The sequence below is a fragment of the Gavialis gangeticus genome, unplaced genomic scaffold (genome assembly GCF_001723915.1).
Source record: "Gavialis gangeticus isolate Ggan-Ray unplaced genomic scaffold, GavGan_comp1, whole genome shotgun sequence".
Taxonomy (NCBI): domain Eukaryota; kingdom Metazoa; phylum Chordata; order Crocodylia; family Gavialidae; genus Gavialis; species Gavialis gangeticus.
The window spans coordinates 46,559,721-46,582,748 of record NW_017729004.1 but is presented as its reverse complement, the minus strand read 5'-3'; the positions used below and the strand labels follow the sequence as shown (position 1 = coordinate 46,582,748).

The 23,028-nt window shown below is 40.9% G+C and overlaps 1 protein-coding gene across 1 annotated transcript in view; it reads left to right on the top strand.

Moving 5' to 3' along the window:
- Positions 1–29: 29 nt before the first annotated feature.
- CACNB2 (calcium voltage-gated channel auxiliary subunit beta 2) overlaps positions 30–23,028 on the top strand; it is a 233,595-nt gene continuing 210,596 nt past the window's right edge. Inside the window, exon 1 of the mRNA XM_019508325.1 lies at positions 30–340. Within this exon, the coding sequence (XP_019363870.1) occupies positions 308–340 (33 nt within the window). The 5' untranslated portion in view covers positions 30–307. The remainder of the gene's footprint in view (positions 341–23,028) is intronic.

Genomic DNA, 23,028 nt, shown 5'->3' with positions numbered 1-23,028 from the left:
CCTCTGCTACTTCACTTATAGTAATGGATTAACACCACACGTCTTTGCTGCTGCTGCTGCTTTCCTTTGTGGAATGTCTTACTGGTGCAGCTTGCCAGATCATCGTTTCCTTAACTGCTTACAGTCAGAGGTTTTGTTTTTGTGTTTGAGAGCAATATCAAAGAAGCATTTTGAGCGTGGGAAACGAGCACTGGAACTGTATTCCAGCTGTAGGAGCTATATTGCTAAGACGCAGAAGTTTAAGATGCAGCTGAAGCTCTTACTTTAGGACATTTTGGATGCACTGTAAGATCGACAAGGTGCAGCTATGTACCTTTATGGCAGTGAGGATTATAAAGTGGTAAGAAGTGAGATAATGGTTATTTCTTGGGTGTGAGCTGCTTTCAAAAGTTATTATGCAACTTTGAATGTGTGATCAATTCTGTTTCCTTTGTTGAGTAATTACTGTTTTGTTTTTTAATAGTTCTTCTATGGTACTAAATTACAAAATTTAGTTTTGCCAAGTATATTGTAGTATGCATTGGTAGAAAAAAAAATCATTGCATTTCAGCTGTTAGTTACTGGTAATATAATTATGGTTGTCTTCATAATATAAATTTGGATCTTTTGAATACTGTGGGTGACATTTAGATGTCAGGTCAGTAGACTTTTTCTCCACAAACAAACATAGCAGGATTTAGTTAGTGCTGTAACTTTATGCAATACTTTAAAGTATATGTACAAGCACCGAGCTATCAGTGTGGTGGTATACATATGGAAACTTTAGAAAACAGTTTATTTTTCTAGAAAAGTTCATAACATTCTAGCTTAATGTCTAGTTTAGACTTTAAACAAGTTTATTTTAAAACTATAATCTGATTTTGAACACACTGTAACTAGATTTCTCTGTAAAATATAATTTAAACAACAATGCTGATGTAAGAGGAAATGGGGAGAAAAAAGTGGAAAGAATTGCTGTTTATCCCATGGTGTTGGTAGCCAAGATGCACATTTGCAAATTTTGTAGACTGGGTTTCCAGTGCTCCACTGCATTCAACATGAATGGACCTCTGCACCAAAAATAGTTCATAGTGATATCACAATCCAAGTCCTTTTAATCATCAGTAAAAGAAGCTATTCTGTAAAGCATAAAAATAATGTTCTAAATTTTTAAAAATGGCATGTCTTTTATATGTAATCTTCCATACAGATTGTTCTTATTTTGGTTGTTGAAGTTATTTTTCTGAACCTGAAAGTGCCCTCTATAGAAATTGGAGCACTACAACACATTTCAGGGGATATTTAAAAACATTTTAAAAATGCATTAGTGTTTATTTTTTTCTTAATTCTTAGTAGATACTTTTTGTGACTGTGATTAAAAATATTTAAAATTAATTTAATGAAGAGTTACAGGACAGTAGATGGGGGAAAGTGTTTATAGCCAGGGGTTTGCATTTTAAATTATTTTATGTGTAATTAAATTACTCAAACTTCTATGAACTCTGCAGCATACAAATCAAATGCAGATGTAACTATACTTTTTCAGTATATTATGTTGTTATTCCATATTCATTAAATTGTTAGTCTCCCAAAGAGCTTTGAAATTTTGCACCAGTTAATTTTAGGACCTTTGTTATCAATTCACCAATATCTTGGCAATTCTGTTAGTAAGCCTCTAGTATTTTAAAGGGACTGGTTTTCCACTCCCTTGTATTTTATGTAGTTTTTTTTTATGCTGGTACAAAATGTTTGTTTGGTTTGTCTTACACTCCCTCTGGGCTCTCATTGCATCTTATATATTCACATATGAACGAAACAGAGAATGAGACCTATGCAATGGGGTGCCATGCAGGATTAGCATTATTGGGTATGTAGACATTCATAAGCTAAACCCAGCGATTTCAAATAGGAATCCATACTGTCAAAACCATCTGACCTCATCCTGGTTGAGTTTTTTGCAACAGAAAAATTACTTTATTAATTTTCTATAATGAAGAAAGAGGTGAAAAAAAACAATAAAACTTGATAAAGAATAGTTTTTATAATAGGGTTGGGTGCCTAGGGGTGGCAGTGTTACCCCCAGGTCCTTAACCATGTCAGTCTTGCCCTACAAGCATCCTTGTTCTCACCCACCATGTCTTGTTGGTATGATGAATACAGGGATGCTGCCCTTGAGCTTTAGGTTTAGATACAGTCTGGCTAGATCCTAATGACCCTGTTGTCTCTAGACCCCTTGACATCCTGTTTCCCTGTGGATGGTTCCTGAGTCTCTCAGCCTTATGGGCCATATGTGTGGCTCCAGCCACCCCAAGCCTTGCAGATGATACTGGCATTGTCTTGCCTAAGCCTTGTTATAATTTGGCCCCTCTCTCAGCACCAGCCTCTCCACAGCCCTCTCTTGGCACCGGCCTCTCCACACTGTAGTGGACCCCCAATGAAGCCTCCTCCTTCCCCAAATAGCCTCACCCAAACCACCAGTGTTATCAGACAGCACACATGATAGCCAACCACCATGAGTCCCTGGGCTGTAACATAGCACAAAACTCACATCATGCTCTGCCCCTTTAAAAGAGGCAAACTCCCTCTCTGAGGTTCAGTGCCTAGTAGGCAAGGATACCTTATGGGCTTCCAGTGTCCCCTTTGTTCTAAGGGTAGCATATCTGCCAGCTACCACATCTCTGGGCTTTCCTTCCTGGAGGCTCCTTCCCCTTCAGCTACTGGTAGGGAACCAACTGCCTGGTCCCAGCCCTAGGGTTTATATGGGCCAAGGGCCCTGCCTCCTCTGGCCAGCCCACCAGGTGCAGGTGCAACCAATTCCCTCATTAACCAGTTGTCATGGCAACCTGCACCTGGATTTTCATCTCCTCGTGCGCTCTCGCCAGGCAATCTCTACTCTAAGAAGAGCAGGCACCTTTGTGCCCTGCGACAGTTTTCTAAGTTCGGTTCTGCTAAATTCAAAAAAAGTTATGAAACAGTGTTTTGAGCCTAAAAAGGTTAAGAACCACTGCTTTAGGCTATTGGGGAAAAGGGGATCACAGCTTCCTTATCTGGCAGATTTGTGTGCATTTTATTATAAATAAACCAAAATGAAATATCTTGTTTCATGGCAAAAAAAAGTTGCATTATACCCAAAACATTTTCCTTCTTTCCCCTTTTCCTTTCATTTTCCATAAAAATGAAAAAGTTAATTCTAATTTGAATAATTTGTTTTTGGTTTAACAGCCAAATAAGATGTGATAAAAGTATTTATTCATACCATTCTATGTAGTGATATAGAAACAGAATTTCTTGGTTCTAACATCTTAACGAGGTATTCTGCTTAATAATCAAATGGTAGGATATGACCTATGAAAAATTTAGGCAAGTATTGTATATTTTTTTAATATTATTTTATTATCTCTTCTTTTCTTTTTCTTTTTTTTCTTTTTTCACTGATCTGTAGTTTATAAAGCCATATGTTCAGAATTGAGGAAGAAGACGTTCATGTTATTATCCTACACAAACAATTACCAGTGAGTCACTGCATAACTGCAAATGCAGCCAAAAGAATGATAGCACACAATCTGAGCATTCCCTTTTAAGTTCAAATTCACTATTAATTTCTAATAATTTTAAAGTGAATTTGAAGCATACTAGTAGTGCATATTAAATTTGATTTTAGCCTACAAGACCTAAAAATAAAAATACAGGTTGTCAAGAGGCCTGCATTTTCATAAGCTGTATCTTCATAATTAGGGACAGCGTAGTTGTCTAAAACCAATATACATGTCCGAATTTTGTTGTGATTAGTTTGTAGTGGTGTTAAATTTTCCTCAACATATAAGAATGATCATAACCAGATTTGCAGTGGTGTTAAACTGCTGAATTTCAGCAAATGCCTTCACACTAAAATGAACCCTATAAATGTTGCATATGTCTTCTAACTTGTGTACATAGCATGTGTATGACTTTAAGATAACTTTACCTTAATTCACCATAGCTAAATATGTTCGGCTTATATCCACAGAACTGAACTTCTAGGATGAAATCCTGATCCTACTGAAGTTAATGGCAAAATGCCCGTAGACTTCAATGCAACAGGATTTGCCTAGGGCAGTCTACTCTTTCCCACAGGGAAGAATAGAATTCTTGTTCTGTGGAGTACCAGAATCCTCATCTTTTTCTATCCTATTTCTGGATGTCATTCTAAATTTCTGGTGTCTCTCTCTTCAGCCTTGCTTAGAGTCCTAATTTATTCTATGCAGAAAAGTCTCAGCATTTGACAGCATCAGTAGAGATATTTTTGCTGCTCTCAGCAGACATGTTTCTCTAACTAGAAAGTCACAGTGATATTGCTCCAGGATCAGTTATGAAAAGAAAATTTTAGGATTATGGCTACTTTTCTGGAAAAGTAAATTTATCACTTCATGATATGATGACAGATGATAGATTATTAAAGTCTTCAATAAAGCTATTTCCTCTAATTTGTTCCAGCATGTCACAGAGAAATGCTGAGACTCAGTATATTGAATCTATATGTGACTTCTTGCATTTTTACTCTTCTTCATCCACTGGGTGTGTCTAGGCCAATATGATTCTGAAGTGCTGGTAGAACACAATATCCAAACTATATAGCACTGCAGCAATTATGGTAAAAGGCAAATACAATTTTTATTCGAGAAACATGGAATTGTGAAATGTTTGAATGTGGCAAACTATTCAAATTCCAACTTTCAGGAGCCCATGGAAAGCCCAAAGTACACGATCAGTCCAGTACACGATGCTAGATTATGTGACAGAAAACTGGTTCTGGCACAGGAATATATTTACGACAATAAATGAAACTTGAAAAACTGCATCTGAAATTCAAGAGAATGGTATGACTATTTTTGATGAGCGTCTGACACTTGAGTTTGTCTAACCTACTTACAATGACCAAACCCTATTAGAAAAGTAAACAAAACCACTGGAAAAACTGTACTTTCAAAATGCAGCAGCTCATTTTTATAACAACAGGTTAAGCTGAGCGTATGTCTCCTTTTTCCTCTGGTCTGAAATGAAAAGACATTCAAGTTAATTATTATAGCACTAATTTTCAAAGCACTAAATAGAGAGGAGTCCAAGCCATTTAAAGACTACCTGTATCTTCATAACCAGGGACAGTGTAGTTCTCCTAAATAAATATAAGTCTCAAGTTTTTCTGTCATTGATTTGTGGTAGGGTTAGATTTTACTCTACATATAAGAATGATCATAAGCAGGCCTTCAAGTCTAAATGCAAGTCTCTCTTACACTGTCTTAGCCTTCTGGAAAAAAAAGCCCAAATAATTAATGCCAAATCCTCTTTTCTATCATTGGATAAAGCTTGAGAAAGAAGCAATTCACAATACACTATAAGTCTCTCCTTTCATACAAGGAAGGTATAAGGAGTACAGAATAGATATTGAACATTTTCCTGTACATGTGATTATAATGAATGATGTAGTGGGGTCTCTTATCTATTCCAGAATATCTTCAAGATTTTTTGTGGACTTTTTATTTTAAGAGAAATCGGTGAGCTCTGTTCCCTATCATATTTTCTGTTATAGACACATACTCTGCTCTTGTGGTCAGTTAGGGTGAGTTACATATGACAACTCCTTTGCCTCAAATTCTTTATTAATTTTAAACCAATTATGTGTACCAGTTCAGGAACAAACATGTCATTAAATGTAGTAATATAACCCTCAAAACTTCAAGGGATACCAGTTACCCTCTTAAAACTTCAACAGTTGATATTAAATAATAAAAAGAATGATGATTGAATGTTAAATATACTTGTCGGAAATATAAGTCTTCCTTTCACTGCTGAATACTGGTAATCTCCATGAATCTCCTTTTAGAAATAGGAGGTTACAGTTGCATATTTTTTATTTACAATATTTTTGCTCAACAAATATCAGTTATCTCCCTCTGGATATCTTAAATGATACAGTATGTGTATTCTGTAGCGTGTGCACACTTGGAAGCTGACCTTCAGGCAATTGTTGGTGTTTTTGCTGAGGCATACAAGAAAATGGGACTGACACTTAAGATTCAGAAGACTAAGGTCCTCCATCACCAAGATCTTAATGAGCAGTCCCCAATTCTGGCAATTCAGGTTCATGGTGGGACTGGAGAACGCTGAGTGTTTCCCGTACCTTGGAAGCCATCTCTCACAGAAGGCTGACATCAGAGAAATCCAACATTGCCTCAAATGTGTGAGTGCAGCCTTTAGATGCCTGAGGGAATGGGTGTTTGAAGACTGTAACATCAGATCCAAAACTAAGCTCATGGTTTATCAACCAGTTGTGATCCCCACCTTACTGTGGGGACCTGAGATGCGAACAATGTATCAGAGACACCTCAAGTATTATCAGCACTGCCTGCAGATGAACTTTCAAATCCAGTGGTTCATCTGACATTAATGTCCTCTCCCAAGTAAACACTACCAACCATTGAGGCAGTGATCATCTGACATCAACTTCACGGGGCCAGCCACATCATCCAGATGTCCGACACTAGACGCATGAACAAGTGTTATTTTCTGAAGTCAGTCAAGGCATATGCTCAAGCGGAGGGCAGAGAAAATGCTTCAAGAACATTCCCAAGGCCAACCTGAAAAAATGCAACATTGACATTAACTTGTGGGAGATTTTCACACAGGACTGCCACAAATGGAGGAAAGCTTTCCTTGCTGCAAGGATCTCAGTACATTGAAACCTTATGATGACAACAGGAGACAGAAAAAGGGAGTGGTAAAAACAGCATGCCCTGGACTGAACCAAGAATCCAGAGGCACCCACCCTGCAAAGACTCATTTATCCCAGCTGCAGCTGAGTCTGTGGATCCCAGGTAGGCCTCATCAGCCATCTTCAGATGCACAGATAAGATAGGCGTGGAAGATAATCATCCTCACCTGCGAGGGATTGTTGATGATGGTGACTTTAAGAGAGCATTTGGCATACTCCATTGCCACTGTCTTTGCAATAGTGATTTGTGACCTGGTTTATAGACCCTTAAAACAGACACTTGAAAACTTAAATGCCTAAAGTGAGGACTAGTTGGAATTCAGCTTCTTGAATCCAAAATTGTGATTCTGCAAATGTCTACTCTCCCCCTGTCTATATTACTATCTTTGGCCATTTTCAGAGGAGCTAAGCCCCATGCTGCAGAAGTATGATTAAAGCAGAGCGCTCCAACATCTGTTTTGACTGACCCTAAGGAGAGCCTTGCAGATCTAACACCTGGCATTTAAACAGAATGTGCAAGTTAATTAAGATGTCCATCTAAACAATTAATGTTATCTACAATTTAGACCAAGCAAAAGTACTAGAAGGAAATTGCCTGCAAGAAGGCTTTAAAATAGATAATCCAAACACATCATATTGTAGTTTTAGTATGAGTACATTATCATAAGTCGTGACTTACATATGAAATGTGGTTTGTTCTGTAAGCAGTGTACTTTTGTTAAGTTTCTTAGGGCATGTCCCCGTGAGCAGGAACATTTATTCCCACAAACAGGAACATGCATGTGTAAGGCTGGCCCCAGCAGCCTCACCTGGGGTCTTGGGGGCTCCAGGGACTGCAGCCATTGTGATTTGGTGGCAGGGGGCCTGGCCGGCAGCAGGAGCTTGGTTCCAGCTGGCTAGGCTCCTGTTTTGGGTGGTGAATACTGCTGCCATGTGTACCACCCCACTTCTTTCAGGTGGGGGGGGTGCGGTTGACACCAGGATCTCCTGGTGTCAAACTCCACCCCCCAATGCTGCAAATTAGCAGCACAGGGAATGCCTCCATATGTGACGCGTGCAGTGTGCGGCACTACAGACAGGTCTGTGGTGCTGCATACCACATGTGCAAGCTCATCCGGACATGTCCTTAGATAGGTTAATAGAATAAAGAGCAGGTCTATAGGAGAGTGTAAAATGAGAAGATGTTTGTTGTCATTAATATACAGATAAGCTTGACTAGAGAGAAATTGGGAGGGAAGTCCCAAGAAAGGACTGGCTGCTCATGTGATCCTATGTGAACCCTCTGCTACTAGATATTGGTAATCATCTCTACAGACACAAGGCAGCAAGACAGCAATAATTGTACATCTTATACTTTGGGGTAAACAATAAAAGGTTAGATTGCAGACCTATCTTCTGCCTCTTTAAATGAATAGTAATGTATCAGTTCGCTTATAATCTAGGTAACACCTAAATTTAGAGGCACCTACACTCAGTACGTGACTCAATATTATTTTTTTTTAACCTTAAATCCCCGAGTCATCTAAGGTCTTGCTTCTGTGTGTGTTCAGAAATGTTTCTATCGGAACACTACTGAACCAATCTGAAAATAAAGGCCAGATTGAAATCCAAAAATTAACCATCCTTTTGCCATTCTACCTGAGAGCTGAAGTTTTCTGCCCTTCTGAGTTGTGAATTCCAAGTGAAGGGAAGCATCTCCCAGTCATGTCAAGTAAGGCAAGTAGTCCTGGAGAGGGGTAGGATTTAAGAAACCCCAAGATTTCTTTGGTGGCTAATTGTATGACCAGTTCCCTGCTTAATATACCTGTTGTTTTTTATCATATTTTGAAACACTAACTCTCTCAAGACTCCAAACTGAAAGCCTGAGGCCCCCTCTAAATGTACAGATAAAGTTGCAATTAGATCTAAAGCGTGATCCACACAATTGCACCTCCTACCATGCCACATGTGTATAGCAAGAGGTGCAATTGTGGGTTCATTAGATCCAATGGCACTTTACTGCTGGTGTAGGGAAAGCCTGATCCTGAGCTCCCTCAGCATTGGCACGAAGCAGGTTCCCATGGCAGGGAGCCCCCTTGGAACTGAGGGCCTCATCTTGGTCCTGGCTGCGTGTGTGGTGCAGTCAGGACCAAGAATCCTGCAGTCACAGGGGTGTGTGGAGGATCTCATGGCTAGGAGATTGCAGTGGCTGTGAGACTGCAGCAGTTACATTATCCAGGCTGCTGCCTGGAGCCCCCACGCCCCTGCATCTGGAAAACCACACTGGCTGTGATCACTAGGCTCCCCAGTGGTTGGGAGAGCACAGCAGCTGTGGTCTTACTGCTGCAGACTGCCTGCACATGCAAATTAAAACTGGATAGAAACCAGCTATAAAGTTATTACACATTTACAAGCAGTAACTTTATAGCTGTTGGACCTTTTTAAGATACAATAGTTAATTTGCATGTGTAACAATCTAAATTTATTATGCAATTAATGAGGTAATTGCAGTTGATATAATGTGTAGACAGGACCTGGGTGTCTAACTTTGAATGCTGCTCTGAAGCCAAGAGTTTAAAAGTCAGGGACTGCGATGCTCAGCATTTTTGGATCTAGGTTGTTTTTAGTTCTGAGACGGATTCAAGTAAACAGTAGCTCGAGATGGTTGAAAAATTGCTGATACAGTAGCTGTTTGTTGAAAAAAACCTTGATTAAATTGGAAATTTTTCACAGAAATGTCAGAATTTCATTGAAATGCCTGTGGAATTCCCAAAAGGTTTAATTTCTATAAGAATGAAGTATTTTGTTTTGACTTTAATATTTCATACTATAAAATACCTGAAAAAGCCAGTCAGCCCCTTGACTCTCTGACCTTTGAGTTTTATCCTGTTGTACTATGGTTTTTTCCCCTCTATGCGGCATGGGGGAGGGCACAGTTGGAGTAGTGCATCCAGTTTTGGGCACCGTACTTCACGAGGGATGTGGACAACCTTGAGAGGGTTCAGAGGAGGGCCACTTGTATAGTTAGGGGCCTGCAGGCAAAGACCTATGAGGAGAGATTGAAGGACTTACTTCAGCCTCCACAAGAGAAGGCTGAGAGGTGATTTTGTGGCCACCTATGAATTCATCGGGGAGGGGGCAGCAAGGAATAGGAGATGCTCTGTTTATCCCAGGGCACCCTTTGGAGTAACTAGGAATAATGGCCACAAATTGACGGAGAGCAGATTTAGGTTAGACATCAGGAAGAACTACTTTACAGTAAGGGTTGCCAGAATCTGGAATGGGCTTCCAAGGGGAGGTGGTGCTCTCCCCTACATTGGGGGTCTTTAAGAGGAGACTAGACATATGCTAGGCTGGGGTCATCTAACCCCAGTGCTCTTTCCTGCCCAGGGCAGGGGGTCGGACTCAGTGATCTACTGAGGTCCCATCTGACCCAAATATCTGTGAATCTGTGTGTGTTTTATGCAGTCAACTTTTCAGATATTCCAAAGGATCAGTTTTCTATCACTTCTCTTTGAAGGTGATAGAAGGTGAAGGTGCATAGACAAGGGGATTTTGCTTGTTCTCAGGAAGTTATATCTAATATTGAGTATAAATTTTCTTTTCTTAGTTTTCCCATTACTGTTAGTTTTGCTTACATTTGCTGTGATAAATAATGTATTTCCCCCCTTTTTGGTATATATAACCTTTCAACATATAGCCAAATTATACCTATTTAACTCTCTCAATCATTTCTCATAAGTTGATTGTGGTTTCCAGAATCATATATTGTGGGCATGTCTACTTTAACTTTAGTCATATTGCTACTAAGCAGGTATATATTATCTGTTTTGCAAGTGTGCATTTTGTAATTCTCGAAGGACAGGTGTAGCTGGAGTCTCTGTGGTTCTCAGAAATCTTTTAAAAGTCAGTATTAGTTAACTTTTACAGTTCAAGACAGTAAATCATCCTCTTCCCCTGAATTGTCCTATCCATGGAATTTGCATGCATTTTCCCATCTATATAGCAGAGTTTCTCTGAAGAGCAGGCAAATCTTTCTGATGTATGCCAACTTCACTTACATTAAGACATCATAAGAGGGTTGTCATTTTTCACACCATAAAAAGAAAGCAGTACAAATGACAAGTTGTTGATTCTAGTCTTGCTGTATTGACAGTTTATACCACTGCTTTTTGCCATGAGGAAAGGAAAGTTCAGATATATAGGGTGTATACAAATGTTATATTTCTGCTGGTGCAATCACAGCACGCTAGGGTGCATGTACAGAGGCCCCTGGCTGGGTGTTGTCAGCAGCTCGGGCTGTCTATGGTGGACCTAGCTTGGGCCCTGTAGTGCTTGTATGGTGCTCTATCGCTAGGTTTTTCTACCAGGAGAATAAGACCAGTAGAGTTCTCTCAGATCTTTTGAATGTTTGTACATACCGTAATAGAAACGTGATATTTAAAAGAGATGGTGTAGCACTGGATACTTTTTGGTCTTCCTTTGAGAGACATGCTAATTAAATTAATTTATAAATTGAAAACTGGGTAAAAGGGTGAGAGAGAGAATCAATGTCTTGACTAAAAATGCAAAGCAGAAAAGTTATATTCTGTTGAGCAGAATACAGCTGAATTTAGTTAGTTAATGCTTGAAATTACTTAGATGATACATACTATGTAAGCAGCAGTTGCCAAATATTGTGATTTAGTAGCTGTATTTTCAACAAAGAAAGATTTTAACTATGTGTACTGGAAATATATGTGTGGTATACCTACAGCAGAAAGATTAAAGATAACAGAAGATAAATTTTATGAAAAATGAATTCTTAACAAAAAATAAATTCTCATATGGACGGATGATTCTAGGTGCATGTGAAATGTATAGTCACCAATGGTAACCACTTGCCTTTGATACTGCCTTGGCAGGAAAAGTGCAGAGGTAGCATGGTTTTTCTTCCATATTTAAAAAAATGTGGGTTATTTTCTATGGCTAGATGCCCTTTCATCACCTAAAAAGGATTCCAGCACATTTTTGTTTTTTGTAAGAACTGGAATTATAATCAAGTAGTGAAAGCAACATTTGTTGTTACTTTGCAGAGCAAGGACTTGCTGATTTTGCTTAAGAACTCGTATGCCTGCATAACAGTTTTGGTAAAAGGGATTTGTGATGATTCAAGCAATCAGTTTATGAATTTCAGTTTGATTTTTTTTAAAATTCATGTGCTTCTTTTGGTCTTATGACTGTTTTTAACTGTGTTCCGCCTTATCCTTGTTACGCTAATAAAATGATGCTGAGGTGTCTGTCTTTGACTAGGCTGATTGCCAAAGACCATCAGTACTTGAATTCATTTTACTTTCAGAGCGTACCTGCACCCGATAGCATGATGAGGGTGGGGTGAGCAACCAGGAACTACCATCAGAGTGCAGAGAGCACTGGGAAAGGTGATACTCTTGTCTCTTCTCACTCCCTGCTCCCCAGCAGTTGGTCTTCTGCCCAGGGTTGGGCAGAAGCTCACTTTTCCTCTGACTGAACTGCATATAAAATCAATTTTCTCCACCCCCTCTCTTTAGGGAAGACAACTAGAGTTTAGAGAATGAAAAACTCTTAAGAGAATAGAGATCTGTCTCGTGTACCACAGTTTGGGAACCTCTGGTCTACTCTCTTACAGTATAAGAGATCCAGCTTGCTAGATAAGGATAGGGCTGGAACAGAACCCAGAATGCCTACTCATCCTCAGCGAGAAGCAGCAATTTCCCCTTCCCTCCTCTGCCACAACAGATGGGGGCTCATGCTGACATCTGCAGTCTGGTGGTGGTAAGAGTGGGCAGTACAGGCTCCGGTCCCTAGATGACATGTGAAATAGCCACCTACCTGACTACCCTCAGCAGCACAGGAAATATCTTGAGAAAGAAGGAGAAAGAGAAGAATACATATACACTGCAGGCTTTCAGGAAGAGGGACCAGAGAAGCATGTGTAGCGGTGATTCAGTTCCTTCTGTTTAATTTTACTGAGAGAGAAGTGTGGATAACTTTTCCACTGGTCCCAGCACTATCAAAGACATATCCCATGCAGCAAAGTGAGCATTTCTACTGGCAGTGTGGTGGTTTAAATTATTATTTGACTTTTTGGAGATGCAGCTTTCCTGATTCCATTATTATTTTAAATCCCAGATATTACAGTGTGACTATTTGACATCACTTATTAAAAGACAAAGAAACTTATGTAAAAATATAAACTGTTTCTGTGAGAAAGCAGTCATGACAACAGGCAATAGCAGGAGAAACAAGAGAATTATGGTATTAACTTTTCTTGCACTAGCTTGGTACTGAATGGAGGAAGTGTGTGCTCACTGTTATGCAGGAAGCTGTCACACTGAGGTAGGCAACATCAGCTATTGGTATTGATATTTGGAGTGCTGAGCAGTGGATATTTAACTGAGATATGTATGAGAGGAGACACAGGAAAGCAGAAAGAGCTGGTACAGCTACAAAACTAGCAAAAGATATTTAGGATGTGAATTTGGAAGAAAATTGGTCTATCATGACACTGTTAGAACTATTATACCTTTACTTGTGGAGAGAAATGAGTTAAAGAAAGCAAATGTTTTTGTAAATTATGTAGGCACTCGATGCACATTATGGTCAGGCTGCTTTGCAGTGTTCTCATTTGAACATACTTCATTCCCTTCTGTGCCCTATCCAGTCCCTTGCTCTGCTTTCTCCACCCCTCTCCTTTTCAATGTCCACACTGCAACACTGGAGATCAAAAAGTTTATTTGTGCACCCTGTCCTCCACCCAAGTTCTTCACTTAATTCCTTGCATCCCGTATCTTGTCTTTATTTACCTTTACCAAGAGTGGTTAGATTTTCATCCTACTTGTGTCTCTGCTTCCTGTGTAGCTTTGGGCAAGTCATTTGCTCTCTCTGTTCTAGTTTTTCCATTTAAAAAAAAGGGTGATAGTGATAACCTGCCTCACTGGGGGCTGAAAAAAATAGCAGAATTATTCCAACTTGTAGAATTCTATAACAAGGTGCCTCCTGTGTATGCTAGGGTTTGAATGATAGATGTAGACCTGTAATATTTATCTATATGTTAAGACTGACCCAGAATTTGGAAAAAATTAGATATTCCCACCATATTAAGAATGTAGAGATACATATCTTTCAAGATCTTCTCAAGATCTTTTATAAGACTTCATCCTGCAAGACCTCATCATATATAAATTGAGGGGTATTTTTTCTGTAACACCACCGCAAGCCAGGACCATATCATTTTGAATGAAATAAGACATTACCATGCATCTGAAATTATAAAAAAATTCAATGCATTTATTTATTGTACAAAACATATTATAATGTTCAACAAAGAAGAGCTCTGTTTTACAATTAAAACATGTTGCAGCAAAATAGTATGTTGCATTTGTGAGAGTCAGATCAGGTCAGGGTAGCCAAAGCAGAAATGATTGGAGTCTACATGAGAATTAAATTTTCCCTGGAATGTACAGTGATTTCCAAGATGACTGTCAAAAAGAACGTGTTCAAGTTTGATTAAGTTGACTTGACTTGTTTACAAAGTTTTGTCTGTTCACAGTGCAATGTGTGTTCTGTACAAAGTGAAAGGTAGGCCTGTTGAAATCCTCTGGGTGTAAGGGTCAAGGAAGAGCAGCATGGGGGAATATCATATCTTAGGCTACCAAACCATGAGGAAGAGGTGGACAAGGCCTTATTTAAATAACTGACAGAAGCTTCTAAATGTCAAGACCTGATTCTCATGGGAGACTTTAATTACTGAAACATCTGCTGGGATGGAAACATAGCGGTGAACAAGCACACCAGGAAATTCTTGGAGTGTGTTGGGAACAATTTCTTGATGCAGATGGTAGAGAGTCTAACTGGTGGGGGGGGAGTTTCTTGATTTGCTGCTTACAAAAAGAGAGGAATTGATTGAGAATGTGAAGATGGAAGGTAACTTGGGAGATGGAGACCATGAAATAGGAGTTCAAAATCCTAAGTGGAGGAAGGAAGGAGAGCAGAAGAACAAGGACACTGAACTTTAGAAAAGCAGACTTTAAGAAGCTCATATAAAAGGAACCATATAAAAAGTGGAAAATGGGTCATATTACTAGAGAAGAGCATAAGAGTATTTCATGGTTGTGCAGGGAGAAGATTAGAAAGGCTAAGGCGTGATTTGACATGCAATTGGCAGGGACATAAATGGTAATAAAAAAGGGATTCTGCAAGTGTCAGGAGTAAGAGGAAGACCAAAGAAACCTCTTACAGAATGCAGAAGGCAGTCTAGTTTTGGATGATGTAGAGAAGGCTGAAATATTTAATGCCTTGTTTACTTCAGTCTTCACAAATAGGGGAAGTGACCTGATACCAAGTGTAGTTGGCAACAAAGATAGGGAAGCTAAATACTTTCAAATCAGCAGGCATGGATGGGGTGCATCCTAGGGTACTGAAGGAATTGGCTAAAGAAATCATCTATTGCAGGGGTGGGCAATTATTTCAGGCGGAGTTTTGGCAAGCCGTCAAAGGCCACATGACAGGCAGCCCAGGGCACATTAACATTAATTTTCTATATCTTTCAGGGGCTCCACAGGCCAGATAGAATGGCTTGGTGGGCCGCATCTGGCCCGCGGGCCGCATTTTGCCGGCCCCTGATCTATTGTCTTTGAGAACTGGTGGAATTTAAGTGAGGCCCTGGATAACTGAAAAACGGCAAATATAGTGCCCATCTTTAAGAAGGGGAAGGAGGAGGAACTGGGGAACTACAGACCAGTCAGCCTAACTTCAATACACAAAAATATCATGGAGCAGGTCTTCAAGGAATCTATTGTGAAGTACCTAGAGGAGAACAAGGTGATCAGGAACAGCCAGCATGGATTTGCCAAGAGCAATTCATGCCTGATCAACCTGATTTTTCTTCTATTATAAGGTGATCCTTAAGGTGATCATTTGCATCTTTGTGCATTGAATGGAGAGCCCTGGTTGTGTTATACTTTGACTTTAGCAAGACTTTTGATACTGTCTCCCACAGTATTCTCATTAACAAGCTAAGGAAATGCAGAGTATATGAAACTACTGTAACATAAGTAATTGGTTGGATCACTGTGCTCAACAAGTAGTCATGGGTGGCTTAATGTTTAGTTGGGAAGGAGTATCAAGTGAGGTAACCCAGCAGTTTGTAGGTCTGGTATTGTTTAGTATCTCCATTAATGATTTTCAAGATGGGATCAAGTGCACACTTAACAGATTTTCAGATGAGACAGAGTTGAGTAGAGTTGTTGAATCTGGCTGTATCTACAAAGACACTGACTGCACAGAAGCCTGTGACTATTGCAGAGTGGTGTCATGTTGCAGAAAGCGTGATGCGGCACTACTGCAGAGTAGTCTTGGGCTACTGCACAGTCAGCATCACAAAAAAGTCATTCAGTGATGCTACTGTGCAGTAACTCTGCCTACTGCAAAGTCAGTAGTACTTGTATAAAGTACTAAATACAATTTTAATAGTGTATAAAGTACTAAAATACAATAAACACGTATTTGTTTATATAAGTACTAAATGACTGCATAGTAATGACTGTGAAGTCAGCATCTCTGTAGATACAGCCTCTGGGAGATAGAGCTAGGATCCAGAATGACCTGGATAGACTGGAAAAATGGTCCACAATTTACAAGATGAAATTCAACAAGAACAAGTACAAAGTCCTGCACTTGTGACAGAATCCGTGCATGTACAAATACAGTCTGGGAAATGATTGGCTAGGCTTCAGTGCTGCAGAGAAGGGATTACAGTAGACAAAAAGCTAAATAGGACCCAACAGTGTGTTCTTGTTACAAAAAAGGCTAACCATACTGGGTTGTATTACAAGAAGTGTCAGTTGCAAATTTATGGAAGTGAACTCTGTTCAGCACTGGTGAGGAATCACCTGGAGTACTGGGTGAAGTTTTGGGGCCCACTCTTCAAGAAGGATGTGGACAGAATAGACAGATTCCACTGGAGAACAACAAAAATGATTAGGGGCCTGGGAAGCAAGACTTATGAGAAAGAGTAAAAGAATTAGGGTTGCTTAGTCTGAAAGAGAGAAGACTGTTGGGTGATTTGATGATAATCTTCAAATACCTGAAGGGGATTATGAAGAGGATGAAGATGGCCTCTTCTCTGTGGCCATAGGGGACAGGAGTTGGAACTTCAGCAGAGGAAATGTAGGTTGGAGATTAGGAGAAACTTTCTAACTATAAGAATGGTCAAGCATTGGAACAAGTTACCTAGAAAAATTTTGGATGCTTTAAACAGACAGTTGGCTGGGATGGTTTAGTCAGGGACATCCTGCCTTGAGCAGGTGACTGGACTCTGACCTTGTTAAGTCCTTTCCAGCCCTGCTTTCCTGTAATCTTAATGGCAGATGTCTTGTTAAGACATAATTATGTTGAGGGATTTATTAAGTAATTTAAATGAATTCATTTTTAAAGGTGTGCAGATTACTAACAGATTCCTTTTACTGCCTGAACTAGTTCAGATATGTAAGAGGTAACCTGAACCTTTGTGTCAAAATAATTTGACGTTCAAAAATATGTTAGGGTTTTTTCTTCCATTATCATTCACAAATACAGAGATACTAGCTTGAGAACTGGTAATGGTCTAGCCATGGTAGTATGTTGCTCAGCATGGTACATTAGTACCTCCTCTTTGGCAGAGATTATATTCGCTATGCTGTAGTACAGTGATTCTCAGCTGGGGTGCCAGAGTCTCTCAGGATGTGAAGAGATAAGCAGATAAGTAGATAAACCCAAGCTCAGTCTTGTCCCTGCCTGAACAATTCCCAGACCCCACTGCCCAGCCCCTCTGCAAGGTTGTAACCACTGTAATATATAAATTAGTTTTTTTTTAAATTAAGTTCCACACAATTCACAAAAGTTACTGAGGGGCTCCTCAAGACCAGTGAAGGATGCCTTGAGTCCAAAAAAGACTGTGAACTACTGCTATAGTATGTATCAGTTGCTTCTGAGTAGGAAATAATCACCTTATTCATCTCTCCATCACAAGTATGATTCCAATAATCACCTCTTCCAGACTAAAGTTCTTCCTCGAGGAATTAGATGTAACTGAAGGCAAATAACTGGAAGCTTGAGACCTTTAAACAAAGGAGTCTCAGGCCCCTGTCAAATGTTAATTTAATGGTCTAATGGGATCTGAGGAATTTTATCCTGGAACCCAACATCTGTAGGTCCTGCTGTGCCAAGTCTAGTTTTCCTCTAAAATTACCAAAATTGAAATGCAATAGAGGCTATATTTTTCTTATATAACTGGGGCATTTTAGGGAGCCTAGACTATTTCTAGTGAGACCTCAAGTAGTCATATTTTGGGTTTTTTAAATAATGTTATCTGCATGTTTCTCCTTTATAAGAAAACTTCAAAATGTAACTTTAAGTAATTGCTTTGGATATTTTAAGCTCATCTCATCAATATCAAACTGTTCAAGTAGCAGGGTACTTATAAAGCAGGGGTCAGCATCCTTTTGCCCATGCAGGCCAAAGCCTATAACCCAACTGTGGCCAGGGGCCGAATGTTCTCCCTACTCCACCCCCAGCAGCCAGCTGCCTGAACTCACTCTCACTGTAGATTCCCAACTTCCCTGCAGCAAGGGAGAAGCAGACATAGTAGACCAGCAGGCTCCACAATGGAAGGGGATGTTGTAGAAAGGAAGGGCAGCATTGAACAGCTGTGTGTCATTGATCCCCTGCATCAGCTTGGACCTTTGCAGGCCAGATTGGACCTCCTTGTGGGCTGGATACCGCCCACAGGCTGTAGGTTGCTGAAACTTTTCTCAAAGTGGTTTAGGGAAATCACATTCTGTCTCCGTGGAGAATGTTTGGAAGTGCGATAAATTAGCTACAGGCACTAAAGAGTGGATAGCTGAGTAGTATTAGTGTAAATAAAAAATCTTTGAAATGGGTATTATTTACTGACATAACTGTGTAATCTCAGAATTTTTTATAACAGTTTCTTGAAAAACTGTACCTGTTTGTTTGGGTACATGCCTAGAACATTAGTTGCCCCAACACTTGATCAGTTGACATATATATTTGATTGCATATTTTCACTGTGGTTCTTAAATAAATAATGAACTGTTGAATAATTACAAAAACTGAAATGACTTGATCTTCAAAATAATACCCAAGGTAAAAGTCAACCTGAAAAGAAGCTAGAATAAAATATTATCACTTCCCTTAAGGCACTTTGTATTTCAAGATGGCAGAGGGCCTGAGCCAGGTGCCAAAGTTCCAAGGAGAGAAGAAAATTGGACATGGTTGGCCTGCCATTTTCTATTGGTTAAGCAGGCCTCCTTGCTCGACTCGTAGGTGTTTGAAATCATCCTTTGGCAGCAGATAATACTCTTTATTAAGTCTGGATCATAGGTCTTATAACCCTGTAGATTTGAATAGTCTTGGGGAACATATCTGTTTTTTAGGTATTGGAATATCTTAGTGGAGGCACTTATGGAATTATTTGGATCTGACCTTTGTGCTTACCTCCCCCCACCCCACATATCTTGCCTTGGATTTTTTTTCTTTGACTTTCTTTTGCTGTGGGACGGATGAGCTGCTGATAGACATCTCTTCCTCTTCTGTTTTGTCTGTGGTTTTCTTTATCTTGGTTATCTTAGCAATGCTGTTGAGGTCCACTTAATTTCAGGTGTTCATGACCTTGCCTGCTTCAGCTAAATAAAGCATAGCATGCTTAGAGATAAAGGAAAGGTAACACCGGGCTTTGTCTGTCTTAATTTTAATTGCTTGGTATGACTTTTTTCATAAATGAACATGCTTTGGCAGTGATAACCACATAGGACAGGGACGGGCAATTATTTTGGGTGGAGGACCACTTACCCAGTTTTGGCAGGCTGTCAAGGGCCGCATGGGTAGCTCCGCCTCTTGACAGGTGCCCCACCCCCTGGTCACCATCTTGGGACCAACGTCCCAATGTCTTGGGACCAATATCCCAGGGTCAGCACTGGTGGGGCCCAGAGCAGGGCACAGGCCAGCAGGGGTCTGTGGAGCCAGGCTAGGCTGCACCAGCAGGGAGGGGGGAGCTGACCCAGCTCCATAGAGCCCCTGCCAGCTAGGACCCTGTACTCCTGCCACCCTGCTCTAGGCCCTGCCAACACTGGCCCCAGAACACTGATGTGGGCCCTGTGCTCCCACTGCCTCCCTGCCCGCTCACTCTCAGTGCCCCCCAGCCCTGTGGTACAGGTGGGGGGAAGCACACAGCCCTGACCCTCTGCTTGCCAGAAGGGAAGAAGCTGGTGCTGAGCATGGGGAAAAGTGGCCCCTCACCTGCCCCATGGCCAGCACCTTGCACTGCAGGCATTCGCAGCCAGTGCAGGGCTGCCTGGAGCAGACACAAGCAGCCTCATGCGGGCTGCAGGTGGCTGCAGTGTGGGGTGCTGGCCATGGGGCGGATGATGGACCACTTTTCCCCACGCTCAGCACCAGCTTGTAACCCACCCCACTGCCAGCCTGTCAGAGGGGCCGGGTTACAAGCTGGTGCTGAGCACAGGGGGGGAGAAAAAACAGTCCCTCCCCGCCCTATGCCCAGCACCCCATGCTGTAGCCACTTGCAACCTGCGTGGAGCTGCCTGTGCCTGCTCTGGACTGACCCACGCAGGCTGCTAGCGCCTGCAGTGTGGGACACTGGCCATGGGGTGGGGGAGGGGCTGCTTTTCTCTGAGCAGGAAAGGAGACCAGGGAAAAGCTGAGTGCGGGGGGCAATTGGCCCCTCCCCCACCCCATGGCCGGTGTCCCATGCTGCAGGTGCTCGCAGACTGCATGGGGTTGTCTGGAGTGGGCACAGGCAGTCCCATGTGGGTTGCAAGCAGCTGCAGCATGGGGCACTGGGCGTCGACGGGGAGGGGCCGGTTCCCCTCCCCCGCACTCCTTCCCTGCCCAGGGTCCCCCCCCACTTACCTGAGCTTCCTGCACAGGGGCAGCCATGTGCTCCCAGCCCAGAAACCCTGGCTGGGGCTTCAGGCTGGGGGATGGGGCCAGGTGGGCCCTGCTGTTTTTGGAGCCCGCCGGGCTTCCCCTGGGTCCTACTGCCCTTGGTTCCTGTCACTTTTGACTGGAACCAAGGGCAGAGAAATATTAATTTTCTACATTTTTTAGGGGCCCTGTGGGCTGGATAGAATGGCCTCACAGGCCAGATCTGGCTCGTGTGCCATATTTTGCCCACCCCTGACATAGGATCATATAGTTAACCAAAAGTGATTCTTTTTGATACAGTGGGTGCATCTATGCGTGCGTTTTACTGTGGAGTAGACTAATTAGCTTCACAGTAAAGTGTCACAGTCTACACATGCAGTAGTATTAGGGTGCAGTAAACTAATTAACTCTGCCATAAGATAGTTCTGTTGGGGACAGTACTGTCTTACAGCAGAGTACTTTACTGCACTGAAACAGTTGTGTATACATCGAACGTGGGTGTACAATGTGCCCAGTCAGCCCAGCCAGCCAGGGGCCTGCTCCACCCCAGCTCAAATTGCTGCTGTCCAGGGCATGTAGACACTATACCCAGGAGGTATTAGCTCTGTTGTGAACTATTCCAGAGTTTGTGTCACATTCATTTAATGTGTAGAGGCACCCAGTATGTATCAAAAGAACAAACAGCATGCTCAAGACAATTCATGTAATGAGCTGTATGTCTTCTATAGGTTTCTTGATTTTTTTTCACATTACAAACCTGCTTTTGAAAATCAGTGTTTCTCCAGTTTCACAGTTAAATCTTTTTCACAGCCCATTTTCAAGCACCTCTCAGTCAGTGCTTTCAGTGGTTTTATTAAGAAATAGGCTCTCTCACTAGAAGAGAGTACAGAAATAGTATCAAGGTTATGTAAGAGGGATAAGACAATACTTTTATATAGAAAAAATGGGTTATGTTTCCAGGCTTTTATGAACTGATTATAACCTGGGACCTGGTTTTGTATTCACAGACTTGCACTTAACTCTCTACACTTATATTCTTTGAATAAAGTGTAGAACGTAGTCTGTAGTCTCTGCATTTAACTGTGACACTTGCACTTAAATCTGTCTGGGTGAAGTTGCACTTAGACCATACTAACTCTGTGGAATGTTAAGCAGTTTTACAGTTAAAATGCGCTGTGAGCAGTTGCATGCTAAGGGTTAATATCATTTCTTGCTGGTATAGCTCTGACCTGTCACTAGAGGCCTGGCAAGTACAGGTGTGCCTAGGAGCTACCTGGGCTTTATCCTTGTGCTGGGTGTTTGGTTGGGGCTGGGGGAAGTGCCTCCTGGGATGCTGGAGGACTGCATATTGCTTGTGTTATCTCCATGGAGCAGACTGAAGTTATCCTAACTCAAGCTAGATAGCACAGCCCACAGTTACCCCTCACCTGAAGTGGTGTAACTTTGTGAGGCTCAGAGGGCACTTAGCTTGAGTTCATGAGCTTTAAAGTTGGGATGCTCACATTTTAAATGCCATTAGTATGGTATAAGTGTAACATGTAACTTTACCCAATATAGGAGGTGACCCTGTAATGCATGCCATGAATGTTTTGAATTGTCAATATGTAAGCTCTTAATGTGAACCTCTGTAGAAAGAGTTATTAGCTGCACGCTGGCATTTGGTAAGAGGATTATGTAGTTTAAATCTCTCTCTCCTGTATCTGTCATTAAACCTTTACTGAGATTTCTTTTTTTGCCCCCTAAGATAAGCGATATTCTTTGGTCAAGGATCAAGACCTTATGATCCTATACAAACATTTTTGCTATATATTTTTTCAGAATAATGTCCAGTTATCGAGGCAGGAAAAAAGACTGAGTGTTACAGTCCCAAAGAGAGAGAGAGAGAGAGGCATTTTTTTTTCCTTTAGTGACTAAGCACTGCAGTCTTAGTTGAAATATCTTCAAGAAGATGCTCTACTAGTCAAAGGAACAGGACATATATATATTCTATGAATGAACACGCTATACTAGAAAATATGTTGATCCCTGTCACTGATTTCTGTTCCAGCAGAAGAGTGACTTTCAGGGCCACAAAATCTGCACAACTTTTTATAGAGTTACCTTAATGGTCTTTTTTTTTTTCATTTTTTAAATAAGTGAAAAGTGCACTTGAATTCTGCAGAGTTGAGGCCATATAATTAGATCATGGTAAAACAACCAAAATGATAGATAGTAACCTGAATTATTTTTATAACTGTTTCAAAACTAAATTTTTCTTTAAAATGTCAGTATTAGGAAAATTTAAATGATGACTCCATAGGACAACAGTAGAGGATTTTCCATCTCTAAGCTGAGCTAATTTACACCATCTTAATTACAGA